This window comes from Vicia villosa, linkage group LG1, assembly GCF_029867415.1.
Source record: "Vicia villosa cultivar HV-30 ecotype Madison, WI linkage group LG1, Vvil1.0, whole genome shotgun sequence".
Classification (NCBI taxonomy): domain Eukaryota; kingdom Viridiplantae; phylum Streptophyta; class Magnoliopsida; order Fabales; family Fabaceae; genus Vicia; species Vicia villosa.
In genome coordinates this window covers 163,587,430-163,612,250 of record NC_081180.1, presented here as the reverse complement: position 1 = coordinate 163,612,250, position 24,821 = coordinate 163,587,430, and the positions used below count along the sequence as shown (strand labels likewise).

At 37.4% G+C, this 24,821-nt stretch overlaps 3 protein-coding genes across 3 annotated transcripts; all 3 read right to left on the bottom strand.

Moving 5' to 3' along the window:
- Nucleotides 1–2,227: 2,227 nt before the first annotated feature.
- LOC131644578 (pentatricopeptide repeat-containing protein At3g09650, chloroplastic) lies at nucleotides 2,228–4,699 on the bottom strand. Its single transcript, XM_058915121.1, has one exon. The coding sequence runs from the start codon at nucleotides 4,590–4,592 to the stop codon at nucleotides 2,358–2,360; it is 2,235 nt and encodes a 744-aa protein (XP_058771104.1). The 5' UTR covers nucleotides 4,593–4,699; the 3' UTR covers nucleotides 2,228–2,357.
- Nucleotides 4,700–10,645: 5,946 nt separating this feature from the next.
- Nucleotides 10,646–11,768, bottom strand: LOC131619899 (riboflavin synthase-like). Its single transcript, XM_058890941.1, has one exon. It carries the CDS (start codon nucleotides 11,644–11,646, stop codon nucleotides 10,813–10,815), a length of 834 nt encoding a protein of 277 aa, XP_058746924.1. The 5' UTR covers nucleotides 11,647–11,768; the 3' UTR covers nucleotides 10,646–10,812.
- Nucleotides 11,769–24,128: 12,360 nt separating this feature from the next.
- Nucleotides 24,129–24,821, bottom strand: LOC131658638 (riboflavin synthase-like). The gene has a single exon (XM_058927911.1). It carries the CDS (start codon nucleotides 24,819–24,821, stop codon nucleotides 24,129–24,131), a length of 693 nt encoding a protein of 230 aa, XP_058783894.1.

Genomic DNA, 24,821 nt, shown 5'->3' with positions numbered 1-24,821 from the left:
GTTATTAGTTTGTAATGTTCATGACTTTTATTATGTCTTTTGTTATAGTTATGAGTAACTAAACCCTCCAATGCTAAGGATTGGACATTGGTCTTGATTGAGTTTACATTTTTTTAATTGACATTTGTAATGAATGATATTATTTTCCTACATGATTTATTTCTTTTCGTGCTTAATGCTTTGATCTTTATTACAAATTGAGAATTGATTTAAAGTTACCTATTAGGTAGTACTTTCAGCTGTAACAGTTGATTGAAATATTTTATGTTAGATATCACCTAAGACTATGGATACCATATATTTTATGTTAGAACGTTCTTGATAATTCAATATTTTGATTCATCTACAATTTACTATGTTCATAAAAATTGATTTGAATAGTCAAATGTTTATTCACTAAGGACTTAGGAATAAATACCTTTAATAACCAGTAATCTGTATGGATAAAATAAGGTATTACAAGGTCAATTTATGATATCAAACGACTTTAAGTTCAAACCCTCATTTCTAACATGCTCTTCTCTTATTATTTTCTACTCTATTAAATTTGTCTCAATTTTATCCTTTGCAAACAAACAATTTTCAAATCTCCCAACTACTCTTTTGTTCACCTAAAGTTAAACTGAACTCTTAAATATAATGCAATCCTCGAGATCAATACTCCGATAATTACTTGTATTGTTATTTTGACAAATTAGTACACTTGCTAATTCACCTATCCTCTAGCCATGGGGAGAGAAGGTTGGACATGTTCATTTTCTCTTAAAGCTGATTTAATTTGTGTGCCTCTGTTATAGTTTCAAGCCTAACCAAACTTCATTTAGACCATTTTTCATCATTTTTTTATCCATACTTTCTAGTAAAAAAATTGTGATTCGGTTAACTTCATAAAAATATGGACCATTCTTGAGAGTTGCATGGATTTCCTCGATTTTAATTGGAACACTCAAGTACTAGGTTTTCCCATGTATATTCTTAGTAAAAAAACTTCATCTTTTAAAAATTAAGCTAAAACCTTGAAATTCTTAAGAGTTTAGAAATGTGTATAGCTTGGTCAAAAATACTATTATAGTTTTGAACAATATAAGAAACAAATAGAGATTGAAGGTAACTCTCAATATTTGTGTTACAATAAAAAGCTGCTTAGGGGGAAGGCTTAGGACAAAGAAGAGTTTTTTTTTTTTTGGCTTGAAAAGACAAAAATCAATTGGCACCTTAAGGAGACGGGAATACATTTTTTTGACAAATAAGATTAGGGAATCTCTCTAGAAACCCTACATATTTTTCGCATGTGCATATTCGAACGCATCTTTTTTCATATTTTCAAAATGTTTCGGATATGCACATTCGAAATCCCCTTTTTCAAACCTATCGTCACCTTGTTTTTGTCTATTTCCGCAGTGGCTACACGATGCCGCTTCAATTTAGATTCTCGCACGACACCCCCGTTCGCCAAGCTGATTTCAATACTGAACTCTCTCTTGCAATATCCAGAAAATCAAAAAGTGGTCAAGCTTGAGTATCGTTCACCCACTTGACAACGAACGAAAAGTAAAGTTCACCCCATTTGAGCTCAAGAACGACGACGATTTAGAGGTTATGTGGACAACTTTTCAACAATATTCTTCAAAGGGTCCGATCGAGTTGGATGCGAAGCTTCAAAGATCGGGAGAAGATGTTATCAAAATGTTGCGACATCCTCAACTACTCGTTTATAACAATATGTAACGTTAAATTTTTGTTGAACTATCTATGTAATTTTGTTTATTTATGAAGAATCTATATTTTGTTGCTTTGTTTATAAGAATTTTGTTTTTGCTGTCCCAAACATAGACAAACATGCATGTCTTCGGATATGCACATTTAAAATTACTTTTTATTGAATAAAAAATGTGTCTTCGAAAATGCACATGCGAAAGAACATTTTCTTGAAAGAGAAAAAAAAATACCTACAGAAGTGCAGATGCGAAGTCACCTTTTCTTGGAGAAAAAGACGTCTTCGGAAGTAATAGTGTGACTAAAAAAAATAGGTGGGAACTTGGCTCGATTCCAAAACAAAGTTATTCTTATCCACTCAAAATCAAAATTTGTAACTGCAAAAGGGCAAAACCAAGCACACGTTAAAGTAATAGTGTGACTGTAGCTAAGGTTACTTTCATTTTTATGCATGTATGATCAGCCTCGCTTATCCAAAATTTTACATTAAGTAATCCAAAAAAAAAGACCATTTTCAAAGAAAAATAGCCACTAATGTTTTTGAAAGTTATTAGTACATGGTTTCTACTTTCTATTGTATATACTAAAGATATATCCTCTGTTCTACTTTTGTAGCATATCAAACCTAATGAGAGGCAGTGTCACTCATACCCATCAAGAGGTTCTAACCTCCACTCACTCCCATAATAAGAATTAGGCAAACCCAACCAAAACTTAAAAGCTTCAGCTGCTCTTTTCCTCTCCACTCTTCTGTCTTGTCTAGCTTGTGAAGCATGCTTACTAGTAAACATTCTTGAATGCATTTCCACATATATTCTAGTATACTTTGTTTTGTTAGGAGGAATCCCATGTTCTTCCATACAAGCCACAATTTCCAAGGCCTTTTTAAAGAAAGCAGCTCTCACACATATATCAGCAAGTGCATCCAAAAGCCCTTCATCAGGTTTCAATGGTGGAACAGAAGAATCAGTTTTTCCTCCTTCTTTCGCTACCTTGCATCTCTCCTTCACTTCATTCCAAAGTATAAGTGCTTCTCCAGGTTTTCGTGCCAATGCAATTGCATTTGCATAACTTCCGTATGTGCTCACATTAGGGTGAACTCCGTTTTCTTTCATCTTTTGCATCACTTTCTTTGCCTCTTCCACTAATCCTAGCCTACTATATCCTTCGACCAACATATTCCAAGCAATCAAATCCACCTTCACACGAGAGTCGTTCATCATTTCGTCAAAGACTCTTTGAGCTAACTTTGGTTGACCAGACAACGCAAAAGCTTTCATCAAAGTAGTGTAACTAACCTTTGTGGGAGCTATCCCTTTTGCCCTCATTTCATTAAAGAAGGAAAGTGCACCAGCACTATCATCAACCAATATACAACCGTCAATCAGTATATTATACGACACAACATCAGGTTGGATCCCAATATCCTCCGCCATCTCCTTAAGTAACTCCCTTGCCTCAACCATCTGCAGCTGTTTACAGTAACCCTTGAGGAGAATATTGTAAGTTATCAGATTTGCAGGCACGCCGATTCTAGTCATTTCAGCAAGAACTTGACGTGCCCGGTCCATGAAACCAGCCTTCACAAGTGCTGAAACGACAGTGGTATAGGAAACATGGTCAGGGTGACTGGCACTATCATCCTGACAACGCATTGCCTCGAGCATCCTCACTGTATCCGTAACACGTCCTGCCTTCATATAGCCTTTCATTAGAGTAGTGTAAATTCTAGTGTTAGGAGTATAAACTTTTGGCAACAAAGGCAAATCATTCAAATTTCCATTGCCACTCTTCTCCATCATCAAATTTGGAAGCAACTTATGAAAAACAGAATCAACATCATCATCAACATCATCATCAACATTAACAGAATTTTCAAAAGAAAAGTGTGGATTGGCCTCTCTAAGTATCCTACAAAGATCTCTCCTTTTCTCCCTCATTGCCTGAACAATTTTCTCAGCAGTTTCCAAATCATTAAAATCAACATAAGCAGCAACAAGGGAATGCAAAGTGGTCATACACAAACCAATATTCAACTGAAGAATCCTCTCCAACACAAACACAAGCAAGTCTTTTCTATTACTCCCACAACAGAGCTTCATAACAATATTATAACTCCAAGAATCCGGCACAACCCCAAACTCCGACATTTCATCAAACACCTGCAAGAACATCTTACAATCCCCCAAATTCACACACGCATTAAGCGCAGCATTGAACGCCGCTGTATCCGGCCTCGAATCCGCCGCCATTTCAAGGTCAGGCAGCCTACGTAGCCTGCGCGTGACAGCATGGAAGAGACGGAGAGCCTCAACGGAACCAGAAGCATCATCATCATCAGAAGCAGAATCGAGACTACTTACAACAGCACTCCATGCTTTGACATGAGGAAGATACCCGGAGCGGAGCATGGATTTGACAACGGACGAAGCGTAGAGAGTGTGGCCAGCTTTAGCAGCGGCAACGGCGAGGAGGCCGAGGGAGTTGGAGTCGAGGCGGTGGAGCTGAGATTCATTACGGAGGCGCGTGACGATAGACTGAGCGCGCGTGAGGGAAGTGGGAGTGTTGTGGTGAGAAAGCTGGGAGAGTAAACGGCTGAGGCAAGTGGGGTTAGGGAGGTGAGTGGAGAGAGTGTATGCAATCCAAGCTTCTTCGGTTTTTCGCTGTTGTAAGAGTGTTAGAAGCTTTTGGTCGCGTGGTTCTGATGTTGTGGTTGCGGTGAGTGAAGAGGGGTTTGTGTAGTTTAACACAAAAGAGTTGGTTTTGGTTTTGGGGAAGATTAACGGAGAAAAAGGAGTGTGGTGGTGAAGAGGGTGTGGTTGGAATGAGGTTGAGATTGGTGGTGATGGTGGTGGTTGTAGGAGAGTGATGTTCATTGCTGCTTCTTCTCCATTTGGGAAAAACAAGAGATGTGAGTGTGTTTGTATGGATAAGGAAGTTGGTGATGCGCTGTTGTTGTAATGGGAATGGAGTTGAAACTAGCTACGTTATTTGTCTTGTGTCCTCTTGTTTTTCTTTTTCTTGCCTTTTTTGGAATATTTTATTTTTTTTTCTCTCTTTATAAATAATAAAAATTATGAAAATAAAAAATATTTGTGTGTTTATTTTTGGGTTTGATTTTTTATTGAATTTTTCTTATATCATAGAGACGGATAGAATTATAGAGATGAATAAGAATATGATGTAAGAATTTTAAATTAATTCAAACCAATCAAAATTAAAATTAGAAATTGATATAAAAATTGAAAAATGCATGATAAATATTATTAAATGTATTTTGTTCTTGTGAAAAATACAATATGAGAAACCATGCTCACCTTCGTAATTTCAAGAGGGTCTCAAGTGTGTTAAATTGGTCAAGAGTTAAGAATAAGGTCTGGTTCATGGGTCAAATTGTTGGTTGAGAAATGTTTCCCTCCCAACTGTTTGGCTACAACGTAGAGGTAGGAAAATTGGCGCTCCTCACTAGTAGGAATCAGAAGAAGTTGTTATCCTCTCCACATTAGATAAGAGCTCCAATAAGATTTTCCGGACCAAATAGGTTTATAGTCTTGTAAAAGGTAGCCACCTTGTACTCACTTGTGTATAAAGTTTCGATATCCTTGACTCCTAAACAATTCGAGGAACATGTCTCAATCAGTAGTTTTGTCTGTTTTGGGGAAGAATAAGGCAACACATTATCACTATCATTACTAGAATGTGAACTGCTATCGTAACTGCCAAAAATTCCTAGTTCTATAAATTTATAATCGACTGATATGTCCAACCACCTTTTTATAAATAATGTCTCCATGTTTTCACAACTTCCCCATGAGAATAAGGTTCTACAACCCAGCTATTCTCACATAACTCCCTTATAATCGCCATCCCCATAAAAAAGAGAAAATGTAAGTAAAAAGAATAAGTTCAATACTTGACAACTAGGGTTTAATGATGGTGGTGAGTAGAAGAACCAAACTTGTAGAAGAAGAATTGCTTAGAAAATATGATGAGTATGTATAAGAGTAAGGACGACGACTATTATTCTTCTATTTATAAGGATAAAATCCTAGACAGAGTAGGTATCATTTACGACAGCCTAGACAGAGTAGGTATCATTTCCTAGTCGTAGGGTTGCGTCTGCTAGTAGGTATTAGGACGTCTACGAGCTAGATTAGACGCATGCAAAAAAATCAATAACCCCACAATGGTTACACCTTCCCAAGACGAAATTGGTTATATCGAGGCATTAAATGGTCCATGTGCTTCCCTAACTCGCCCCATAAGCTATATTTGAGGGACTCGCCCCAAGTAATACTTGAGGGATTCACCTTCTAAGATGCACTTGAGGGATTCACCCCAAGAAATGCTTCAGGGACCCACCCTCTAAACTACACTTAAGGGACTCACCCAAAGTAACGCCGAGGGACAAGCCCTCTAAGATATGTTTGAAGAACTCACCCCAAGTAACGCTTGAGGGACTAGCCCTCTAAGATATGTTTTACAGACTAACCCAAGAAATAATTGAGGGACTCGCTTATATAGAAAAGATCATTGTCTACCACAATTAAATCACTTCACACTTCTCAGAACTCGTGCTTGAGGGATTGTGGACTGACATAACTTTTATTGAGCTTAGAAGATTACAACCTATATCTTAGCTGGCCTAATAAACACCATAAAGGGATACTAGAAGTTCAAACGGGCGTGACCTAGCGAGCCATGGGTTGCTCGATCCGTCTCATGAGCTGCCTAACCCATTTTCCTTATCCATTAGAGAACAACCGAATTGTTATGTGGCAAGCCGTGCGTTCCTAAAAGAACTGGTGTTTGCCAATCTCATAAGGAAGAAAATTATTCCTCCTACTAATACAGAGAGTTGTTCCTCCCAAGGTTGTTAAAATCGCGATTTAAAACCTAAACTCTATATATTTCACGTTTCTAGGTCAACATTCGTGTTAAATCGCAAGTAGAAACCTTTTTTTGTAAAATCCTCTTCTAGAATGACTTTAAATGATTTAAATCATTCTGAAGTTGGTGAAATCATGTAAAATCGTTGGATTTTACTCTTTGACCTGACTTTACCTTTCTTTTTTGACAAATTTTAAAAATCTCATTTTATATTTTGACCCATGAAAACTTCTCCTTGACTTTTTAATTTATTCACATTCATATTTTGGTTATAATATTGAAAAATCTTTATCATTTGGAGATGAATTTAATCAAGTCGGATATGAATACCCTAATGAAGATGATGTTGTAGAAGGATTGAACTTTTGATTAAGTTGAAGACGAAAACACTTTTTTTTAACTTGAAAAACTTATGAAATGTTTTTTTGGATAATCTTTTGGATGTTATTTTTTATGATTTTGTGTGTAATTTATGTAGTTTGATACAAGTTTGTGAGTATTACACTTTGTTATGGTAATATAGTATATTTTTTCTTTATAATTAAGTAAAAAATTCTAAATTATTAATGCATTTACAAGTATATATATATATATATGACGTGTATATAAATTTAATATTATTTTAACATGAGGTAAACTCTATGGTTTTACGTTTCGATTTTACCTAAGCAAAATGAGTTAAGGTAAAAACTCGATTTTGACAACCTTGTTCATGAGAGTGAGGTGGTGATACAATACATCTAAGGTAATATATATATATATATATATATATATATATATATATATATATATGGAAAACATAGACTATCGATTACTTATGTCTTGGATAAACAACCTTGTGGCCATAAACAACTTCAATCGTGATTACTTTACCATCATAGAGATGGAAGTAGTTGAGATCCTGGGGTAAATTGGCATTATGAGCACTAAGGAAATGGTGGAACTCGATCAATATGACGACTAGAAAAGGAAATTTGACTAATATTTGTGTAAGTTTAGTCGTTGTGTAGGTGTCGTTGCTGATCAATTCACCTAATATTTATTTTTCTTGTTTGTTAAGGGGCTCCTTTGTTAAGGGGTCTTATGTTGGAACACTTGATGTTCAGCGCCCACAGTTGATCACACAAGTATGTCGTGGATCTGAAGACCAGGCTGAACACGGAAAATGAGACGCTCACTCAGACTCAATAATCACTAAAGCACATGGGTGAAGAGCGCGATGAGGCACATCGTTCTTTAAATTAACTAAAGGAATCTCAAAAGAAGAAAGACGAAGACCCCAATAAGCTTGGAGACGATATTGCCCAAGTGAAAAGTCTCTCTTTGGGCGAAGACCTTACCCAAGAAAAAGCTAGATGAGGAACTATCAGATTCTAAGGATGGGGTGGTCAATGCTACTGACAAGTTTTTGAGAGAGCCAAAACGCATGTGGCTTCCCTTTATCCAGACCTAAATCTAAGCGAGTTGGACTTGTTCAAAGTCATAAAAGATGGACAACTTGTGGATAAGAAGGATGATCCTGATTAGGATATGGCATGTACTAAGGAGAATAATGTCCTTCCTCCAGGACTACTCCTATTAACAAGGAGGGGCGAAAAGTATCATTCTTAATAAGTGTGAAAATTGTCTTTTTTTTGCCTATAAATCAAGCCGGAGTAGAATCAGAGTATTCACAGTTATCATAAATAATATCAGACGAGTTAATAAAATGAGTACTTCTAAAACAAAGAATTTATAGTTCTCCAAGGTTGTGATGCATGGGTACAAAGAGTTGTCAAAATAGGCTACCCGACCCTAAACGAGTCGGCCCCGGCGGATCCTTGGCTTTTTAAGGTTGGGCAAAAAAGGCCATGTGTAATATGGGCTCGAGATTTTACCCAAGTCCGGCCCTAGATGGACTTCGGGCTACCCGGTCCTAAATGGACTTTTTTATTTAAAAAAATTAAAATAAAAACTCCATAATATTTATTATAAATAAAATTAAAAATTATGTTATTTTAAACATAATACATTTTTAAGTACTATATTATCTCTTATAAATACTATAATGTGTTTCTAAATACAATATATGTCTAAATTGTATACAATAATATTTGAATATTTATTATAAGAGAAAAACTAATATAATACGATGAAAAAATGTTGATTATATTAATCTATAATATTTAAAAGAGAAAGATTGAATAGAATAGAGATAAAATTAAGTGAAGTGAGAAAAATCAATATGCTATTTTAGAGTAAGATAATATAAATATTAATATATTTTTAAAAAATTTATAATTATGCGGGCTTAATGTGCTACCCACGGTCCATATGGACTAGCCCTAATGGGTAGCGGGTTTCTTAGGGCTGGGCAAAAAAACCCTGAAAAATATAGACTCTAATTTTAAGGCCCAAGCCCTATGATTTTTCGGGCCTGACGGGCCGGCCCATATATACTAACCCATTTTGACATCTCTAGGTACAAGGACTGCATTTCAATATCTACCCAGGAAAAGCTTAAAATTTCAATGGCATGGGTAGGCCTAATGTCTGCTGATTAAAAGAAAATTAGCCTTTCTAGACACTACCTAAAGGCTTAAAATAGTACTAAGCCGCTAGTCTCCTTATAAACAAAAGCTCCTACTAGAGAGAAACTAACAATCAAATCACCAATAACATTGATTTTATCAGATCTCTTATTTAAGTAAGCATAAGATGAAAGGACAGAACTGATTATATAATTTGTAGGAAAACTTCTGCTAGTTATGAGTCATGTTACTTTATGAGATAGTGATTGCATAATAGTAGGGTGTTAATGCTCTGAGTAATTAATTATGTAATTATTTATGTATATTCGGTGGTATGTAATTATAAAAGGGAAATAATTATGTGGTTATAGGGAGAGACTTAACTCTCAAACATTTGAAAAGGGAGAGTTCCAAGCCTCTCGAATTCTTGGAAGCAACCAAACTGATCTCTGTCAGTTTGTGTTATTTCTACACAGAAATTCTGCTTGTACCAGTTTCTATCAGGTTTTCTCACTCTCCTTGCTTCCCTCAAATTCTATTTTACTAACAGAATTGAGTGGACTCTCTCACAACAGTCACTAATTTCCTACTCAACTTAACGATTTTTTTACCTACCTGCCCCAATAATGAAAAGATAATACCAAAATGCCATGAAATGAAAAAAAAATACTCAAATGCCACACTTTTAGTTCACGTCCGTCCAGGGGTTGGCCGGACCGGTGAAGACTTTTTTTCCCTTGTTGGGGTCCGTCCAGGGGTTGGCCGGACTCTAACTGAGCTTTTTTTTTTGTTTTTTTTATTTTTTTTTATTTTAATTGATTTAAATCATTTTTTTAAAAAAAAACGAAAAAAAAAAAGGGTCAGTTAGAGTCCGGCCAACCCCTGGCCGGACCCCAACTGGAGAAAAAAAGTCTTCACCGGTCCGGCCAACCCCTGGACGGACGTGAACTAAAAGTGTGGCATTTTGGTGTTTTAATTTTAACATGGGGCATATTAGTATTATTATTTCAGAATAGTGGCAGGTAGGTAAAAAAATCCAACTTAACAGTTGGGCTTAGGCCCAAACTCAGAGTCCTATCATGCAGTTAGAAAGAGCAACTTCAATCTCAACCCAAAAAAAAGAACAACTTCAAGAGAATGTGAAGGCATGCATCTAAAAATAAAATCATTAGCTGCTGACAAAATGCTTGGTTTCTGAGTTATTACACACACTAACATGCATATCATATCAAACTGTGATGACTAATTAAATACTTCTAAGCTTATGATAAAAATGCACACCATAATTGTGCAACTGCATAGTTTATGGATCATGGCATCTAAGACACCACTTAAAATCATATAATTTCTTGTGAAGTTTGGAAATATCCCCAATTGCACCAAAAACATCCACCAACAAGTGTCTAATGATATCATACACAAAGATGATAGCAAAAACAACCACAATTATATCAAGGTTATTCAGACAATTAGTCTCTTCAAAATCAAAGTAATCTCAGCAATCACATTACTAAAAGTTTCAAAATATTAAGAAGAAACTTCAGATTTTATTAATGTTGTGCCACTTCTAATCATTAAAAAATACAAAATGAGGTAACAGACATAAAACGTAATCATACAATGAGAACCTCCAATTCTAGTTTAATTCGCGGTTTCTATTACACAGATAAGTTTAAATAAGTTAATCCAAAGATAATCATAGTTTAAGAGCATCAACCTTTGTTGCAATCGACGAAACAAACCCGCTACTGAGCAACCTCTCCACATACTTGCCAAGAATATCAACCTCAAGGTTCACCTTCTGCCCAACCTTCTTCATCGGAACAACAATCTTCTCCTGAGTATAAGCCACCAGCATGAAATTAAAACAAACCTCATCATCAAAAACATCCACCACAGTCAAACTAGTCCCATCCACAGCAATAAACCCTTTCGGCACAATATACTTCAGCAATTCCTTCTCAACCCTAACTTTCACCCACAGCGAATCCCCTTCAGGAACCATAGACACAATCTCCCCCGTGCCATCCACGTGACCCTGCACGAAATGTCCCCCCATTCGAGTCACCGGAGTCACCGCTCTCTCGAGGTTCACGGGTGATCCGGTCTCTAATTCGGAGAGGGATGTTTTTCGGAGCGTCTCCGGGGCGAGACCGACGGTGAAATCGGAAGTTTCTGTGTCGAATTGTGTTACGGTGAGGCATGTGCCGTTGACGGCGATGCTGTCGCCGAGATTGACGCCGTCGAGGACGGTCTTTGCGTTGACTTTTAAGTCGAAGCCGCCGTCAGGGGATGCTCCGATTTGTTTGACGGTGCCGATTTCTTCGACGAGGCCGGTGAAGAGGCATTGGACTGAGATGGCGTTGGTGCGGAGGTTGATTGGTTTGCGTGTGGAATGGAGGAGGGTGCGAATAGGAGAAGGTTTGAATCGGAGATTGGTGATTTGGGAATTATGGGATTTGTGGTGGGTTGAAGAAGTGATTTTGGGGATTTTGGTGGTTAAGGTAACCAAAAATGAAGAAGCAGCCATTTCAGTTGGGTTTTTTTTCTCACTGTTTGAAGCTAGGAACTGTCAGTTCATGTTTGGGAATACTAGGATAGTAGAATCCATATTCATTACGTTGGTTTTTTTGTGTTTTACGAAGACAACGCGGTAAGAGAACAACCGCAATATTCAATACTAACAAACCATATAACTTTCTTTTTGTTTTACAAATGAAAATGGAAGGAAAAAAAAAAAAAAACACCGAGAGTGTAAAGTATTTTTACACCGTCAATGACAGATATGTATCAGAATAAATCATATTTTTAATTTTTAAAAAATGAAATTACAAGACAAATTAAAGCATTTTGATTGGTTGTATGTGTAAAACTGTTTTACACTGACAATGCACTATCTTTAAACTTAAAAAGAAATACGTAAAAAAAAAAATTTATTTAGAAAATAAAATCTCACTAGCATCAGCTAATCAGCTATTAGGAAGATGATGATTTAAATATTTCAATAGAAATGTAATGGTTTCGTAATATTTGTATATAATAAATTGAAGTATCAATTTTTATCCGAGTAAAAATCATACACTTGTAATTCTAGACGCGGATATCCACTTAAAAAATCTGCTCCGCTAATTTTTCTACCTCATACCAATTGGAAAATCAAAAAGATGAGTCTGCATCCCCTAATATTGAAATTCTCAGTGCTTTACACTCTTTGCATTTTCATTCATTGATTCAGTGTAAAGATAATTTATGTTACAATATTGTTATTGGCATAACAATTTCTATTAACTATTACACTGTAGAACATAATTAATATACTACTTGTATCAGTTTACAAAAGACCCAATACAAAACACAAGCCCAATAGCACAAGTAAGCCCAACACATGAATGTTGACTAAGTCAACATTCAGTTTACCCGAATACTCCCCCGCAAGTTCAAGGTGGTGGTAGAGGCACTACTTTGAGCTTGTTTCTTAATTTTTGGAAGGCAGCACTTGGAAGAGGTTTAGTCATAATCTCTGCCAATTGTGCTAAAGTAGGTACATGTTGAATTTTGAGCTTGTTAGCCACGACTCTCTCCCTTACAAAGTGGATGTCAAGCTCGATGTGTTTACTTCTAGCATGGAGAATGGGATTATGGGACAATAACATTGCACTCAAGTTGTCACACAGTAGAGTGGGAGAAAGACATTTAACTTTTAGTTCAACGATAAAGGATTGAAGCCAAAGTAACTCAGTTGTTGTGTGTGCTAGTGCCATGTACTCAACTTCTGCACTCGATCTAGCCACAAGACTCTGCTTCTTGGAGCTCCATGAGATGAGATTTGGACCAATTAAAATGCAAGTACCAGATGTAGATCTTCTATCATCTGGATCATTAGCCCAATCTGAGTCACTATAAGCCCTGATGGAGAGATCCTGATTAGGAATAGTTGGGGTCAGCAACAGACCAAGGGTGGCAATTCCACTAAGATACTTGAGAATTTTTTTAACCATGCTCCAATGGTTGTCAAGAGGATTATCCATAAACTGACAAGCTTTGCTGACACAAAAGGCAATACCAGGTCTGTTAAGTGTAACATACTGCAGAGCTACCATAATCGAGCGATACAAGAAAGGATCCTGCATAGTGTCAGTACCAAATTTACTAGGTTTGTAGTGACTGAACCTGGGAGCTGCAATTCCATTGGCTTCCTCCATGTGGACTTTGCTGAGCAAATCCCTGATACACTTTGTTAGAGTGAGAATTAATGAGCCATTTGCTTGATATTTTACTTCCAAACCAAGAAAATAAGTTGGCTTCCCAAGTTTCTTGAGAGCAAATTAGTCATGAAGGTTGGATATCAACTTGTGAATCAGAGTAGAGGAAGTACTTAAAGGGTAATACCTTACTGATTATAAGTGAATAAAGAGTGATCACATCTACTTGCAGTGAAGCCAAACTGGAACAAAGTCTTGTGAAGTTTCTCATACCAGGACCTGGGTGCCTGTTTGAGTCCATATAGAGCCCTGTTGAGTTTGCATACTAGAGATTTGTTGTCATTCTCAAAACCTGGTGGCTGCACCATATAGACTTATTCCTCAAGTGCCTCATTCAAGAAAGCGTTGTTAATTTCAATTTGTTGGACATCCCATTTGTATGTCAATGAAAAAGTAAGGAGAACTTTGATGGTGGTTGGTTTAACAACAGGGGAAAAGGTCTCATGGTAGTCAAATCCATATTGTTGATTGAAGCCATTGGCAACAAGTCTGGCTTTGTACTTGTTGAGAGAGCCATCTGAGTTCTCCTTGACCCTAAATACCCACTTGCAGCCTATGGATTTTCTGTGGGAGGGAAGAAAAGTGAGTGTCCAAGTGTTTTTGGCAAGGAGAGCATTATATTCTTGCTGCATAGCCTCAAGCCAATGAGGTTAAGTTATGGTTTGTTTGACTGTTGTAGGTTCAGTGAGAGTTAAATATGCTTTAGGTTTGAGATTGCTTGTTTTACCTCTTGTGATCATAGGGTGCTTGTTGACAACTAAAGAGGGTTGAGGAGTGCTGTCATGAATAGAGGCAGATAAAGTGATATCAGGAGAATTAGCAATGGGAGAGCTGTTGTGAGATAAAGGAGCAGAAGTATGTGAAGGATAGAAAAACACTTAGAAAGGGGGGGTTTGAATAAGTGTAGCTTTAAAAACTTGACTGATAAAAATAAATTGCACAGTTATTTTTATCCTGGTTCGTTGTTAACTAAACTACTCCAGTCCACCCCCGCAGAGATGATTTACCTCAACTGAGGATTTAATCCACTAATCGCACGGATTACAATGGTTCTCCACTTAGTCAGCAACTAAGTCTTCCAGAGTCTTGTGATCACACACTGATCACTCCAGGAACAACTGCTTAGATACCCTCTAAGACTTTTCTAGAGTATACTGATCCACACGATCACTCTAGTTACAACCTGCTTAGATAACCTCTAAGACTTTCCTAGAGTACTCTGATCCACACGATCACTCTAGTTCCTTACAACTTAATGTAATCAATTCTAAGAGTATTACAATTGCTTCTTAAAAGCTATAATCACAAACTGTGATATTTCTCTTAATCGTTTAAGCTTAATCTCACTAATATATTACAACAGCAATGTAGTGAGCTTTGATGAAGATGAAGATTCTGAGCTTTGATTTGAACAGCGTTTCAGCAAGTTGATATTCACAGAATAGATGTAGAATTCGTTAACCTTGCTTCTCATCAGAACTTCATATTTATAGGCGTTGGAGAAGATGACCGTTGAGTGCATTTAATGCTTTGCGTGTTCCGTACAGCATCGCATTTAATGTTATACGCTTTTGTCAACTACCTCGAGCCTTGTTCATGCTGTGTCTACTGACGTAGCCTTTAGTAGCTTTTAACGTTCCTTTTGTCAGTCAGCGTAGCTTGCCACTTGTACTTCCTTCTGATCTAATGTTTGTGAATACAACGTTTGAATATCATCAGAGTCAAACAGCTTGGTGCATAGCATCTTCTGATCTTCTGACCTTGAAGTGCTTCTGAGCGTGATACCATCAGAACTTCAGTGCTTCTGTTCTCTTGTTCTTCTGATGCTTCCATAGACCCATGTTCTGATTCTGCTTCGACCATCTTCTGATGTCTTGCCAGACCATGTTCTGATGTTGCATGCTGAACCCTTGAGACAAAGCTTCTGAGCGCTGAATTATGCGTACTCTTTATATATTTCCTGAAAAGGAAATTGCATTGGATTAGAGTACCATATTATCTTAAGCAAAATTCATATTATTGTTATCATCAAAACTAAGATAATTGATCAGAACAAATCTTGTTCTAACAATCTCCCCCTTTTTGATGATGACAAAAACATATATAAATGATATGAATTTGCGATCAGAAAGAACAGACGGCAAAAGACAAATTACACAGCTATAGCATAAGCATATGAATATGTCTCCCCCTGAGATTAACAATCTCCCCCTGAGATAAATAATCTCCCCCTGAAATAAATACTCGAAGAACTTTAATAAAAGACTTCCCTGATTATTTCGGTAGAGACGATCATATAAGCTTCTGTCTTCAGAGAATTCATAGCTTCTGACTTCTGCTTTCATTGGACAGCTTCAGAACTAGAATTTCTTTAGATCCTTAGAGCACTCACAGCTTCTGATTCCTGCTTCCATCTAGGACAGCTTCAGAACTTGAATTTCTTTGATCTTCTGAACATTCACAGCTTCTGACTTCTGCTTCCATCTAGGACAGCTTCAGAACTTGAATTTCTTTGATCTTCTGAACATTCACAGCTTCTGATTTCTGCTTCCATTTAGGACAGCTTCAGAACTTGAGCTTTCTGGATCTTTAGAACATTCGCAGCTTCTGATTTCTGCTTCCCTCGGATAGCTTCAGAGCTTTGAATTTCTACCAACATCACTTCATGCTAGATTTGTATCAGAACATTGTTGAATGTACCAGAGCATCATCAGAGCATCTCTACATCCTGAAATGTTACAGAACAAAAACTAAACGACAAAAGCCAGCATGAACGAGTTAGAACATAAAATATATATTCGAACACATTATATGTATCAGAGCCATATAGGCTAAAATAATGTATCAGAGCAAATAGAATTTTGTCAAAAACAAATAGACAAATATGGATCAAATTCTATTATCAGTGCTTCTGATTCATTCTTCTTTCTTGCTTCTGATCTCTGAAGCTTGATAGCACTCAGCTTGCTTCAGTTTCCATGGTTTTGCTTCTTGTGTTTGCTTTGAAGATTCTCTTCACTTCTTTATACCTGCAAAACACTTAAACCATATAGAACTTGCAGTTCTTGTTAGTGAAATGTGTGGGAGCTTTACCCAGCAACTGATAGATTAATCAAATCATTTATCATTTATCTTCTCCCCCTTTTTGTCATAACATCAAAAAGAATACTTAAAAAAAATTCAGATTAATAAAACGACAAATAAAACCACTGGAATGTAAAAACAAAGAAACTTTTTCATTTATAATCAAAAGATATTACAAAAGGTTCCTATGTTTAACAAGATGAGAAACATTCCTAGCAAATACATAAAAAGTCATCCCAAGAGGAAATGACTACAAAAAATTAAAAACAGCACCCTGGCAGGACACACTCTGTGTCAACCCATCAAGAATCCCTGTGGACTCTTGTCTTCCAGACTAGGACCTCCACTGTAGGAGAGATCCAAGTGACCAAAGAGGAAGAGAGGGACAGTTCACAGACAGAGAGCTAATCCCGAGATATGCAGAGATCTGTCGCCTTTGAGTCATAGATCTTCAACAGGCTTAGGGTGAACGCTAGGTTTGAGCTAGGATTTTTAAAAGAAGGAAAAACTTGTTTGAGCAAGAGAAGAATACGGAAGAGAGAGAGGAAATAACTTGATGAGGAATGCAAAATGAGAGAGATATAAGAGGGAAAAGAAACGTTTGAAGAATATAAAAAAAAACTAAAAGAGAGTAAATGATGAAAAGCATTTAATGTTACGTGACGTGAGGAGAGATAATAAAGACAAATGAGGTGACTAGCACAGTTACCTATGGTCGACGTCCCTTCAACTGCACGCGCGCTTATCCATGAATAGTAACGACAGGTTTACCATCCCGAGATAAAACGTTACAGCTGTTTTGCTTTAAAAGATGTTCTGAATCAACTTAGACAATGAAACGTTAGTAATAACCGAGTCATAATTTCTAAAAGATTTCAATCAGAACTTCTGATTAAAAAAAAATAGTCCATTTTCATTTCAGAAGATACTCATACATAAGAACTTCTCATCTTCTCATTCTGGGCATAAATCCATACTGATGTTCTTCAGAATGAACTTAAACCTATCTTCAGCCAGGGGTTTTGTAAAGATATCAGCCCATTGATGGTTTGTATCAACAAAGTTTAAAGATATAACACCCTTCTGAACATATTCCCTTATGAAATGATGTTTAATCTCAATATGTTTAGCTTTTGAATGAAGAATAGGATTCTTAGATAAACATATAGCAGAAGTATTATCACAGAATATAGGAATGTTACTCTCAAATATCTGATAATCTTCTAGCTGACTCTTCATCCAGAGCATCTGTGTACTGCAACCAGCAGCAGCGACATATTCTGCTTCTGTTGTTGATAGAGCAATAGTTGCTTGCTTCTTGCTATACCAGGAGATCAAATGACTTCCAAGAAATTGGCAACTTCCTGAAGTACTTTTTCTTTCAATTCTGTCTCCAGCATAATCAGCATCGCAGAATCCTACTAAGTTGTATTCTTTAGATTTTCTGTAAACTAAGCCAACATTAGTAGTACCTTTCAGATACCTTAGAATTCTCTTAACAGCAGTTAAATGAGATTCTCTAGGATCTGATTGGAATCTAGCACACAGACAAACACTGAACAAAATATCAGGTCTAGAAGCAGTCAGATATAGAAGAGATCCAATCATACCTCTGTATAACTTCTGATCTACCTTCTTACTTACCTCATCCTTACCTAGGATGCATGTTGGATGCATAGGAGTTTTGGCTTCTTTGCAGTCTAGAAGATTAAACTTCTTCAGAAATTCCTTCACATACTTGGTTTGGTGAACATACGTTCCTTCTGATGTTTGATTTATTTGTATTCCAAGGAAATACTTGAGTTCTCCCATCATGCTCATTTCAAACTCAGCCTGCATAGACTCAGCAAACTCCTTTCCAAGTGTAGCATTAGATGTTCCAAAAATAATATCATCTACATATATTTGACAAATTAAAATATCCCTTTTAAAGGTTTTACAAAAGAGAGTAGTGTCCACTTTTCCTCTAGTGAAACCATTATCCAGAAGGAAAGAACTTAAGCGTTCATACCAAGCTCTGGGAGCTTGTTTCAATCCATATAACGATTTCTTTAATTTAAAAACATGATTAGGAGACATAGAGTCTTCAAAACCAGGAGGTTGATGGACATAAACTTCTTCATCTATATAACCATTTAAGAAGGCACTCTTAACATCCATTTGATAGAGAGTGATGTTATGTTGAGTGGCAAATGAAATTAATAGACGAATAGATTCTAACCTGGCCACTGGTGCAAAGGTTTCTGTATAGTCAATCCCTTCTTGCTGACTATAACCCTGAGCCACCAGTCTGGCTTTGTTCCTTACCACTTCACCTTTCTCACTGAGCTTGTTTCTGAAGACCCATTTTGTACCGATTATATTGAATCCATCTGGTCTAGGAACAAGATCCCAAACATCATTCCTTGTAAACTGATTCAGTTCTTCTTGCATAGCAATTATCCAATCTGGATCTTCTAGAGCATGATCAACAGAAGTTGGCTCGATCAAAGATACAAGACCTAATTGACAATCTGCATTGTTCTTAAGGAATGCTCTTGTTCTGATTGGATCATCCTTCTTTCCAAGAATGACATCTTCTGAATGACCAGAGATGAGTCTGGATGATCTTCTGACAGATGGTTCTTCAGAAATGCTTAGATTCTCCAGAGGAGCTGATACTTGATCTTCAGATTCTTTGCTTCTGAGAAGCTCTGCTTCTGATGCGTTGCTTCTTGGCTCAACAACTTCTGATATATCAATATCCCAATCTGCAAAACTATCAAACTGCTTTGGTTTTTCAGAACCAAGCTTATCATCAAACCTGATATTGATTGATTCTTCTACAATCAATGTTTCAGTATTGTATACTCTGTAGCCTTTTGAGCGTTCAGAATATCCAAGAAGGAAACATTTTTGTGCTTTGGAATCAAACTTACCAAGATGATCTTTAGTGTTCAGAATAAAGCATACACATCCAAAAGGATGGAAATATGAAATGTTGGGCTTTCTATTCTTCCACAATTCATAATGAGTCTTATTTAGAATAGGTCTGATAGAGATTCTATTCTGAATATAGCATGCAGTGTTTATTGCTTCTGCCCAGAAATGCTTAGCCATATTGGTTTCATTGATCATCGTTCTGGACATTTCTTGCAGAGTCCTATTCTTTCGTTCTACAACTCCATTTTGCTGTGGAGTTCTAGGACAAGAGAAATCATGGGCAATACCATTTTCTTTGAAGAATTCTTCAAAGGATCTGTTCTCAAATTCACCACCATGATCACTTCTGACCTTTATGATTTTACACTCTTTTTCAGATTGAATCTGAATGCAGAAATCAAAGAACACTGAATGAGTCTCATCCTTGTGTTTCAAGAATTTTACCCATGTCCAGCGGCTATAATCATCTACGATGACTAATCCATATTTCTTCCCTCTGACAGATGCTGTTTTAACTGGGCCAAACAGATCAATGTGCAAGAGTTCTAATGGCCTTGAGGTAGAAACAACATTCTTGGACTTGAATGCAGGTTTGGAGAACTTGCCCTTCTGACATGCTTCACAAAGAGCATCTGATTTGAATTTCAGATTAGGGAGTCCTCTGACTAGATTCAGTTTGTTAATCTGAGAAATCTTTCTCAAACTAGCATGACCTAATCTTCTGTGCCAGACCCACTGCTCTTCAGAAACAGACATAAGACAAGTCACCTTCTGACTCATAAGATCTTGCAGATCTGTCTTATAAATGTTGTTCTTCCTCTTGCCTGTAAATAGGATTGAGCCATCCTTCTGATTTACAGCCTTGCAAGACTCTTGATTAAAGATTATATCATAACCATTGTCACTCAATTGACTGATAGATAAGAGGTTATGTGTTAATCCTTCTACAAGAAGTACATTAGAAATGGAAGGAGAGTTACCAGACTTTATAGTTCCAGAGCCAATTATCTTGCCCTTCTGATCTCCTCCAAACTTGACTTCTCCTCCAGACTTAAGCACCAGGTCTTGGAACATAGACCTTCTTCCTGTCATGTGTCGTGAGCATCCAGAGTCCAGGTACCATGACATGTTGTGCTTTGTCCTTTTTGCAGTCAAGGATATCTGCAATAGGAATAATCTTATCCTTAGGTACCCACATCTTTTTGGGTCCTTTCTTGTTAGATTTTCTCAAGTTCTGATTGAACTTGGGTTTAACATTGTAAGCAATAGGAGGAACAGCATGATAATTCTTAATGTGAGTTTCATGATATTTCCTAGGTTGTGTCACATGCTTTTTGGTGTGTGCTATGTGAAAACTTTGAGCATGTGAAGTGTGCCTAATATCATGGGAGTGGCCATACTTGAACTGATCATACAATGGCTTGTATGTGAATTTCATTTCATCAACAGGTTCAAGTTTGTATGGGGTTTCACCCTCAAAACCAATGCCGACTCTTTTGTTTCCAGACACAGCATATATCATAGAAGCTAGCTGACTTCTGCCAATACTTCTAGATAAGAACTTCCTGAAACTTAAATCATATTCTTTCAGAATATGGTTTAGACTAGGAGTGGATTTTTCTGAATCAGAAGGAGATCCAACATTATTGGATAGTTTTAAAAGTTTTTCTTTTAATTCAGAATTCTCCAACTCAAGCTTCTTTGTTTCAAATTCAAATAGCTTTTTCAGCTTTTTGTATTTGAGACTAATCTGAGACTTGAGTTCCAGAAGTTCAGTTAGACCGGAAACTAACTCATCTCTAGTAAGTTCAGAAAATACCTCTTCAGAATCTGATTCTGATGTAGATTCTGATCCGTCATCTTCTGTCGCCATCAGCGCACAGTTGGCCTGCTCATCTTCAGAGTCTGAATCATCTTCTGACTCATCCCAGGTTGCCATAAGACCTTTCTTCTTATGAAACTTCTTCTTGGGATTTTCCTTCTGAAGTTTTGGACATTCATTCTTGAAGTGTCCAGGCTCATTGCATTCATAGCACATGACCTTCTTCTTGTCAAATCTTCTGTCATCAGAAGATTCTCCACGTTCAAATTTCTTTGAACTTCTGAAGCCTCTGAACTTCCTTTGCTTGGTCTTCCAGAGTTGATTTAGCCTTCTGGAGATCAAAGACAGTTCATCTTCTTCTTCAGATTCTGATTCTTCAGGATCTTCTTCTCTAGCCTGAAAAGCGTTAGTGCATTTCTTGATATTGGATTTTAATGCAATAGACTTACCTTTCTTTTGAGGCTCATTTGCGTCCAGCTCTATTTCATGACTTCTCAAGGCACTGATAAGCTCTTCCAGAGAAACTTCATTCAGATTCTTTGCAATCTTGAATGCAGTCACCATAGGACCCCATCTTCTGGGTAAGCTTCTGATGATCTTCTTTACATCATCAGCCTTGGTGTATCCCTTGTCAAGAACTCTCAATCCAGCAGTAAGAGTTTGAAATCTTGAAAACATCTTTTCAATGTCTTCATCATCCTCCATCTTGAAGGCTTCATACTTCTGGATTAACGCTAGAGCTTTAGTCTCCTTGACTTGAGCATTTCCTTCATGAGTCATTTTCAAGGACTCATATATGTCATAGGCCGTTTCCCTGTTAGATATCTTCTCATACTCAGCATGAGAGATAGCATTCAGCAAAACAGTTCTGCATTTATGATGATTCCTGAAAAGCTTTTTCTGATCATCATTCATTTCTTGCCTTGTCAGCTTTACGCCTCTGGCATTTACTGGATGTTTGTAACCATCCATCAGAAGATCCCATAGATCACCATCTAGACCAAGAAAGTAACTTTCCAGTTTATCTTTCCAGTATTCAAAGTTTTCACCATCAAATACCGGCGGTCTAGTATAACCATTGTTACCGTTGTATTGCTCAGCAGAGCCAGATGTAGATGCAGGTGTAGACTTTTCACTTTCATCAACCATCTTTTACTGAAGCGTTTTTCTCTTCCTGAATCTTTTCTAAACACGGTTAAGTGCTTGCACCTTAGAACCGGCGCTCTGATGCCAATTGAAGGATAGAAAAACACTTAGAAAGGGGGGGGTTTGAATAAGTGTAGCTTTAAAAACTTGACTGATAAAAATAAATTGCACAGTTATTTTTATCCTGGTTCGTTGTTAACTAAACTACTCCAGTCCACCCCCGCAGAGATGATTTACCTCAACTGAGGATTTAATCCACTAATCGCACGGATTACAATGGTTCTCCACTTAGTCAGCAACTAAGTCTTCCAGAGTCTTCTGATCACACACTGATCACTCCAGGAACAACTGCTTAGATACCCTCTAAGACTTTTCTAGAGTATACTGATCCACACGATCACTCTAGTTACAACCTGCTTAGATAACCTCTAAGACTTTCCTAGAGTATTCTGATCCACACGATCACTCTAGTTCCTTACAACTTAATGTAATCAATTCTAAGAGTATTACAATTGCTTCTTAAAAGCTATAATCACAAACTGTGATATTTCTCTTAATCGTTTAAGCTTAATCTCACTAATATATTACAACAGCAATGTAGTGAGCTTTGATGAAGATGAAGATTCTGAGCTTTGATTTGAACAGCGTTTCAGCAAGTTGATATTCACAGAATAGATGTAGAATTCGTTAACCTTGCTTCTCATCAGAACTTCATATTTATAGGCGTTGGAGAAGATGACCGTTGAGTGCATTTAATGCTTTGCGTGTTCCGTACAGCATCGCATTTAATGTTATACGCTTTTGTCAACTACCTCGAGCCTTGTTCACGCTGTGTCTACTGACGTAGCCTTTAGTAGCTTTTAACGTTCCTTTTGTCAGTCAGCGTAGCTTGCCACTTGTACTTCCTTCTGATCTGATGTTTGTGAATACAACGTTTGAATATCATCAGAGTCAAACAGCTTGGTGCATAGCATCTTCTGATCTTCTGACCTTGAAGTGCTTCTGAGCGTGATACCATCAGAACTTCAGTGCTTCTGTTCTCTTGTTCTTCTGATGCTTCCATAGACCCATGTTCTGATTCTGCTTCGACCATCTTCTGATGTCTTGCCAGACCATGTTCTGATGTTGCATGCTGAACCCTTGAGACAAAGCTTCTGAGCGCTGAATTATGCGTACTCTTTATATATTTCCTGAAAAGGAAATTGCATTGGATTAGAGTACCATATTATCTTAAGCAAAATTCATATTATTGTTATCATCAAAACTAAGATAATTGATCAGAACAAATCTTGTTCTAACAGTATGGTCAGGACTAACACCTGTGGTTGTTGAGTCATGTTGAGGAGAAAGAATAGGCTGCTCAATTTGAGGAGACTGCTCATTTTGTATAGATATAACAGACTGTTTATTAGGAATTGCCAAAGTTTGCTGTACAATTTTAGGAAATTCCTGTTAGGTAATAACTGGCGATGAGTCTGGACTGGTGTGGGCTTGTCCAATATTTGGATCAGATTCATTGTTCAGCGGTGCAAACTGTGTGGGGCTAGATTGTAGTGACAGGTTGTTCCTAGTATAAGGACAGTTTTGTTAAGGATAGGTGGGACACAACAGGTGAGGTCCAGGTAAAGATTTAAATGTATGGTTTGGACCAGTGGAAACTGAGGTGTTGACTGCAGTGGAATAAGGAAATCTATTCTCCTCAAAATTTCATCTTTAGATATGTAAATTTTCTCTTCTTTACTTAAGCATTTATGACCCTTGTAAAGGGGTGATATCCTAAGTATAAGCCACCGGCATGAAATTAAAACAGACCTCATCATGAAAAACATCGACCACAGTTAAACTAGTCCCATCCACAGCAATAAACCCTTTGGGCACAATATACTTCAGCAACTCCTTCTCAACCCTAACTTTCACCCACAGCGAATCCCCTTTCGGAACCATAGACACAATTTCCCCCGTGCCATCCACGTGACCCTGCACGAAATGTCCCCCCATTCGAGTCACCGGAGTCACTGCTCTCTCGAGGTTCATTGGCGATCTGGTCTCTAATTCGGAGAGGGATGTTTTTCGGAGCGTCTCCAGAGCGAGACCGACGGTGAAATCGGAGGCTTCTATGTCGAATTCTGTTATGGTGAGGCATGTGCCGTTGACGGAGATGCTGTCGCCGAGATTGATGCCGTCGAGGATGGTCTTTGCGTTGACTTTTAAGTCGAAACCGCCGTCAGGGGATGCTCCGATTTGCTTGACGGTGCCGATTTCTTCGACGAGGCTGGTGAAAAGGCATTGAACTGAGACGGCGTTGGTGCGGAGGTTGATTGGTTTGCGTGTGGAGTGGAGAAGGGTGCAAATAGGGGAAGGTTTGAATCGGAGATTGGTGATTTGGGGATTATGTGATTTGTGGTTAGTTGAAGAAGTGATTTTGGGGATTTTGGTGGTTAAGGTAACGGAAAATGAAGAAGCAGTCAT

What these genes read in the sequence shown, in the direction of transcription:
- LOC131658638 (XM_058927911.1), bottom strand. Translation starts at nt 24,821, where the DNA reads ATGACTGCTTCTTCATTTTCCGTTACCTTAACCACCAAAATCCCCAAA.
- LOC131619899 (XM_058890941.1), bottom strand. Translation starts at nt 11,646, where the DNA reads ATGGCTGCTTCTTCATTTTTGGTTACCTTAACCACCAAAATCCCCAAA.
- LOC131644578 (XM_058915121.1), bottom strand. Translation starts at nt 4,592, where the DNA reads ATGAACATCACTCTCCTACAACCACCACCATCACCACCAATCTCAACC.